Source organism: Eutrema salsugineum, unplaced genomic scaffold, assembly GCF_000478725.1.
Source record: "Eutrema salsugineum unplaced genomic scaffold, Eutsalg1_0 scaffold_14, whole genome shotgun sequence".
Classification (NCBI taxonomy): domain Eukaryota; kingdom Viridiplantae; phylum Streptophyta; class Magnoliopsida; order Brassicales; family Brassicaceae; genus Eutrema; species Eutrema salsugineum.
Genome location: NW_006256877.1, coordinates 6555389 through 6561388, shown reverse-complemented (window position 1 = coordinate 6561388; position 6000 = coordinate 6555389). Strand labels below are relative to the sequence as shown.

Sequence of the window (6000 nt, the reverse complement as noted above, 5' to 3'; positions counted from 1 at the left end):
ATTGCTGATTCAGAATCTACATGGAAGGTCTTTGGACTATTCAATCCACAATCTATGTTGTGAAATTCGGAAATGGGGTGAATGTTTTGAAGAAGCACAATTTTGCTATGTATCTCGTCAATGTAATGAGCCTGTTCATCTTTTGGCCACATCTCTTCCTAGTGATACTTTGTTCTATTCAAGTTGTATAAAACCACCTCGGTGGTTATCATCTTCCCTTTATAAGGACTATGTAAACTCTTCTATTTTTACTTAATATAATTTCTTATTTCGTCGAAAAAAAAAAAAAAAAAACTCAGATGTAGCCTAAGTAAGAATATTTTTTTAAAGCTCAGATTACTCTGGTAAGTAAGGTATACAGTTCAATTTCATTCGGCTCATCAAAATCGGAACCCGGTTTAAACTGGTTAGAGTCAAAGCTTCCTGGTTATATAACCTAACAGGGCTGCAATACCCAAAATAATTTAAGGAATAGAGGCCCAAGCCCAAGTATACATGTTTCATCCAACGGTTGTAATCAATCGATATTCACAATAGCATTATACTCCGCATCGTAGCTTACAATCACTCTCCTTTCGTCTTCTCCAATGTTCTGGAGACGAAAATAATGAACAAGATAACGAAGAACAGTCTAGACTCTGGATAAATACTTTCACTCATATCCTCTCTCTTAAAATAAGCTTCTCTAAAGAAGTAAGAGAGAGAGAGAGAAAGAAAAAAAAATGACGGACGGAATATTCTGGTATCCATTTCGGAGATTCCATGAATGGTCAGGAAGATCAACGGCTCTGATTGATTGGATGGAATCTCCAAACGCACATATCTTCAAAATCAACGTTCCAGGTAAAAACAAATTGAAACACAAAAAAAATCGCACTGAATCTTTTAAAAGTTATCGAATCTAATTGAGAATTATGAAAAAAAAAAAATCAATTTAGGTTATAACAAAGAGGATATAAAAGTTACAATTGAAGAAGGAAACGTTTTGAGCATAAGAGGAGAAAGATTGAAGGAGGAAGAGAAGGAAAAGAAAGAGAATTTGGTGTGGCACGTGGCGGAGAGAGAAGCTTTCTCCGGTAAAGGCGAGTTTCTCCGGCGGATTGAGTTGCCGGAAAATGTGAGAGTTGACCAAGTCAAAGCCCACGCTGAGAACGGTCTCCTCACGGTGGTTGTTCCCAAGGACATGTCACCCAAATCCTCCAAAACCAGGAATATCAACATCACTAGCAAGCTCTGAAGATTAAACCGGACTTAACCGCTTTTTTGGTTTTCATAATCCTACTTTTTGAATAAAATTGGAATGTGTGTACTTGATGAATCAAACAAGTAAGGTTACGAAAATGTAGTATTTCAAGATAGTGTAAAAAATGTGTAATCTGGTTTTTAACCCGGTTTTTGAAGAATAAGAAACCAAAAAGTTGAGTTTTTACATCCTCTGACTCTAACCGGATTAAACTGGGTTATAATTTCATGAGCCGGTTTATCTCATTTCTCTATTTCTCTTGGTTTGGTTATTTTAATTGTGTTTCGGCTATAGTTGGTTTATCTTTTATGAAACGCACATGCAATAACATCACACATTATTGTCATATGAGTATCTCTGAACTTAATCACCACTGTGATTATCGTTTAGAATGTGATTAGCAATATGTAATATTTCAAAAGACTTTATGAATTGTGAAAATGATTATATGATCACGAGTTCAAGACCCAAAAAACAAACCAACTACTTATGGATTTACACCACTACCAATCTGTAGTTTAAACCGGATTAACCCGGTTTTTGGTTGTGATAGTCCTACCGTTCGACTGTGTGCTAGATGAATCAAACAAGTATGGTTACCAAAATGTAAATTTTCAAGATAGTTTTAAGAAATGTAATCAAGTAATCAATAAGAAACCAAAAAGTTTGAGTTTTACATCAGGAAGCTCTTACTGTGACCGGATTAACCCCTGGTTCTGTTTGCATGAGCCAGATAATAATTGCAATGTAAACTTTTACAAACCCAACAAGTGTTTTATTTACATCACTAGCAAGTAGCAAGCTCTGAACTATAACTGGAATAAACCGGTTTTTGGTTTTCATCACAAGCCTAAAGTTTGCATAAAATTGGACTTTGTACTTCATAAATCCAAAAGGAGTTTATTTACCAAAATTTAATAAATTGAAAATTTTAAAGAATTGTTAACAAGATTAGCACTAAGAAAAACAGATTTCCACTACCGGGAAGCTCTGACACTAACAGGATTAAACCCGCTTCTTTTTCTTAGTTTTCATGAGCCGGATAAAACTACAATTTATACGTCATAAATGTAATAAATTTATATGTTCACCAAAATGTAATTAACTTTGAAGAATTGTAAAACAAGATTAAGATAACAAGATGAAGACCAAGAAGAAAAAACCAAAAGCTCATGATTTACATCTGATTGATTCTCAACAAATAAAACAACATCAAGAAACCAAACACAAGCTTGTATCCCTCTGGACCGATGAGCTCGCTGTGTCTACTGTTTATTTAGCGGTTCTCGAGTGCTTAATGAGCCAATCAATGACCGCATCGATGTTTATAGAGTCCTTACATGAGATCATGTAACAACAAACCTCTCTGTCTGCTACGGATTCAAGCCCTCTGCATCATGAAAACAGAGTTACACTCGCATTCAGATTTGATTCTAAATCGAGCTTTTTATACAAAAGAAAGAATCTTACAGTTGATCAACTAAAGCTTGCTTAGAGATAGCTTCAGACTTATCGATTTTGTTGCCGAGAATCAGAAGAGGAATGCCACTAAGAGACGGTTTTGTTAGCAGATCATGCAATTCACTTTTTGATATCGGTACACTATCTCGATCTGCAGCATCAATGACATATCTGCAACATTACCATAACAACTAAAACCCATCAAGACTTTCACCAATATAGTAGTAATATGGATCTTGCAAGATATAGAAAAAAGCTTACACAATGGCTGAAACTCCACGACAATAACGCTCCCACATGGTACGAAACCTTCGTTGTCCTCCAAGATCCCAAATCTTTATGGTAACGTTTCCTTTTGTAACTTTTCTCATGTTGAATCCTACAGTTGGTATCATATCTTCACTGTAACCACCAGTCTTTAATATTCAAAAGAAACAAGAAGTGAGATGGGTTAGAGAAGATCTTGTTCGAAAGTATACTATATTTAGGGACTGAAACTTATAAAGGTTTACTCACAGCAATGGCATTGACAAGAGAAGTCTTCCCTGCATTCTGAAGCCCAACAAGTGAAAGCTCCATCTCTTGTTTGAAGAACAAGCTGGCAAAAGCAACATACAACCAGTGAATCAAAAACTAATATTGAAGAGATGTTCATACTCCAATTTTTCTACCATTTCGAAGATTCATTACACTTCCACGTTTTTGAAAAGTAACTCTGCTATATTATGAGTGTATTAAAAGACGAAACATCATTAATCTACTAAAACCAACTTTTTAAACCGTTAATGATTGTTCTTCAAACACTAAGTTAGCCTTTTATGGTAATTCTGCAGAAATTTGTGCTCATCCAAAGTGTTTAAACTATCCGATCACTAGACTACTCTGTTATGCATAACATAGTCAAGTCCAATGATTTTTCACATAAAAAAGCTTTAAAATGCATAATAACACCTCATAAAGCATTGAAATTCTCACCCTACTAAAGTGAATTAATACACAAGAACACAGAAGAAAGGAGATTTCTTAAGGAAACCAAACCATATAACGCAACAACAAAGTATACAGAACAAGAAAATAAAAGCGACTCAAGAAAAGCTTGACGCTTTCTGAGCAGAATAGGTGTTTTTTGACGATTGATATTTGGAGGAAACTAAAACTATAACTACTATCAATGGAAAGAACAAAAAAGACCAACTTTTTTAGCCTACCATCTCAATTCGACTAAATCAAGTACCAAATTACTAAACCAACTTGATTAACAAAGAGATTAATTTGATAACAAATCCAAACAAGGGTAACGAGAAATCTACCTCCTGAGCCAGTTTAGAACCGAATCCCAGAGACCCATCTGAAAAAGAATCGATCTTTTCGAAGATTAAACACTCGGATACTTGAATTTGGTGAATCAAACAAAATTCGGAAATATTTCGTAGCCCCTTCTTGCCTCTAGGTAATGAGAGAAGCAGAGCGAAGAGGTAAAGGGAAAGAATCTGGACCTTAAGGTTTTATTTGTCACTTTGTGTTAACTCTCTGTCACGCTTTTGTTGCCTCTAAGATTACATGTCACAAATTCTTTTTCTTTTTCCATCCTTTGTTTTTTCTTTTTCAACTTCACATAACAATGATCATAAACAATTCGGCTAGTCTTCCAAGAACCAATGCATTTTGGCTACGCTTTACAAACACCAATTTAAACAAATTCTTGTACTTAATACCTCACACTTTTTCCTAGTAAATAGTGTTTAAGGTGCTTAAACAAAAAAAAAGAGAGAATAACAATCGATTAATATTCTGAGAAACAAAGTGAAACTTTTTTTTGTTCAAGGCAACAGATTGACAAAATCACAAAAGAAACAATCCGAAACAGAAACATAACATAAAATAAACTACTTAACCAAAAACACAACAACAAAGCCATTTTTATTGCATCTCCATCACTTAAGCATCTTGGTTACCTCAAGCAAAAACTCCATCTTGAGCGACAAAAAGCTCAGTTCTTTCAATTGCAACGCTCTCCACTCTTCTTCAATCTTCTTTTTTTCTTCCATTGGTGCCATTCTCCATCCTGCTTTCACAGCTTCCTCATCGATACCAGATCCAGCAATCGATCCGACAACATAGGACTTCTCGAACCAGTCTTCTGCAAGAACCCACCCCACTTTCTTATCTTCTTCTTCTTCTTCTTTCACCACCTCCTCCTTCTTCTTCACCTTGCTTGTCTCGTTCTTCTTCTTTCCCTTGCTTGGCTCGTTCTTCTTCTTCGCCTTGCTTGTCTTGTTCTTCTTTTCCTTCGCATAAATCCCACCCGGTCCCCAAAGATGATTGGAAGCAAGAAAACAAAACTCATCGTGAGCTTTTTTAAAAGACTCTACACCCTTTCTCTTGTTATCGAGATATTTCATCTTTAATCTCTTTAGCTTTTCAATTATCTCGTTCGTGCTAGCCTCGAAGCTGATTGATCCCTCGACCTGTCGGTGAAATCCCTCCTTATCTCCAAACGGACACTCACCAAAATCGATGGCTCCTTGGAGCAATAACTTCTCATCGTGCTTTTTCCAAAGACTTTCATATATCGGCGGATTTTTCTCTTCTTGCTTGACCCTCAAGGAGGTTCCTTGGCTTGGGCCCCTTCTTTGCCATGAGAGTTTTTAGGGAGAAAGACGATTCGGGATTCTTCAAAGTGATGAAACTGGAGAGAGAGAGACGAACCAAAAAACTTAAGGAGTGTTTAATGGATACCCTAGAGGCGAGAGATGGTATTTAATGGAGTATAACAGTAATAATTAATTAAATTGAAAAGTAATAGCAATGATGATTATTATTAGCCTAAAACATATACTCCTACTTTTTTGTGTGAATTTTTTAATGTTAAAAGATCATAATTTCGTTTAAAAAGTACATATACTTTCTTAGTGTGGATTTGAAAAAAGTTTTATACTTTTTTAAAATGTTTTTTACTATAGATATTATACACTCATGATTTCCATATATGTTTTTGACTCAAAATTTTTTTTTTACTCCATATGTGAAAAATATTTTTATTTTAAAAACTTGTAACAAAATGATATATAAAAATCTAATATAATTAAGAAAAATTTATTCTGTAATGTATCTTATTAAACGGAAAAGATGGTCGAAAGAGAAAAAAAATCTGTTATATGATTTTTGGAAAGAAAATTAAATATAATTGAGAAATAAATAAATATTAAAATTTAAATACAAGTAATAAAAACAAATCTTACTTGTGTAGTTGGAAATAATTGAAAAGTCAATACTTAACCTTAAAAATTAATTCT

The 6000-nt window shown here is 34.5% G+C and overlaps 3 protein-coding genes across 3 annotated transcripts; 1 reads left to right on the top strand and 2 right to left on the bottom strand.

The window, feature by feature from the left end:
• The first annotated feature begins 609 nt into the window (after positions 1-609).
• LOC18022420 (15.7 kDa heat shock protein, peroxisomal) lies at positions 610-1417 on the top strand. The gene is made up of 2 exons (XM_006405782.2): positions 610-843; positions 939-1417. Exons 1-2 carry the CDS (start codon positions 723-725, stop codon positions 1235-1237), a joined length of 420 nt encoding a protein of 139 aa, XP_006405845.1. The 5' UTR covers positions 610-722; the 3' UTR covers positions 1238-1417.
• An 868-nt stretch (positions 1418-2285) lies between these two features.
• LOC18022419 (ADP-ribosylation factor-like protein 8c) lies at positions 2286-4226 on the bottom strand. The gene is made up of 5 exons (XM_006405781.2): positions 4015-4226; positions 3221-3302; positions 2966-3120; positions 2714-2875; positions 2286-2633 (listed from the first exon to the last, which is right to left on the bottom strand). Exons 1-5 carry the CDS (start codon positions 4050-4052, stop codon positions 2516-2518), a joined length of 555 nt encoding a protein of 184 aa, XP_006405844.1. The 5' UTR covers positions 4053-4226; the 3' UTR covers positions 2286-2515.
• Positions 4227-4482: 256 nt separating this feature from the next.
• LOC18022418 (probable transcription factor At1g61730) lies at positions 4483-5727 on the bottom strand. Its single transcript, XM_006405780.2, has 2 exons — positions 5723-5727; positions 4483-5335 (listed from the first exon to the last, which is right to left on the bottom strand). The coding sequence occupies exons 1-2, from the start codon at positions 5725-5727 to the stop codon at positions 4639-4641; spliced, it is 702 nt and encodes a 233-aa protein (XP_006405843.2). The 3' UTR covers positions 4483-4638.
• Between the last annotated feature and the right edge of the window lie 273 nt (positions 5728-6000).

Bases quoted from the DNA above. Each gene is read 5' to 3' on its own strand.
- LOC18022420 (XM_006405782.2), top strand. From the start codon at position 723: ATGACGGACGGAATATTCTGGTATCCATTTCGGAGATTCCATGAATGG. The intron at 844-938 runs GTAAAAACAAAT...AAATCAATTTAG, and splicing joins CTTCAAAATCAACGTTCCAG to GTTATAACAAAGAGGATATA.
- LOC18022419 (XM_006405781.2), bottom strand. From the start codon at position 4,052: ATGGGTCTCTGGGATTCGGTTCTAAACTGGCTCAGGAG. The intron at 3,121-3,220 runs GTGAGTAAACCT...TGAATATTAAAG, and splicing joins CTCTTGTCAATGCCATTGCT to ACTGGTGGTTACAGTGAAGA. The intron at 2,634-2,713 runs GTAAGATTCTTT...TTCATGATGCAG, and splicing joins CAAGCTTTAGTTGATCAACT to AGGGCTTGAATCCGTAGCAG.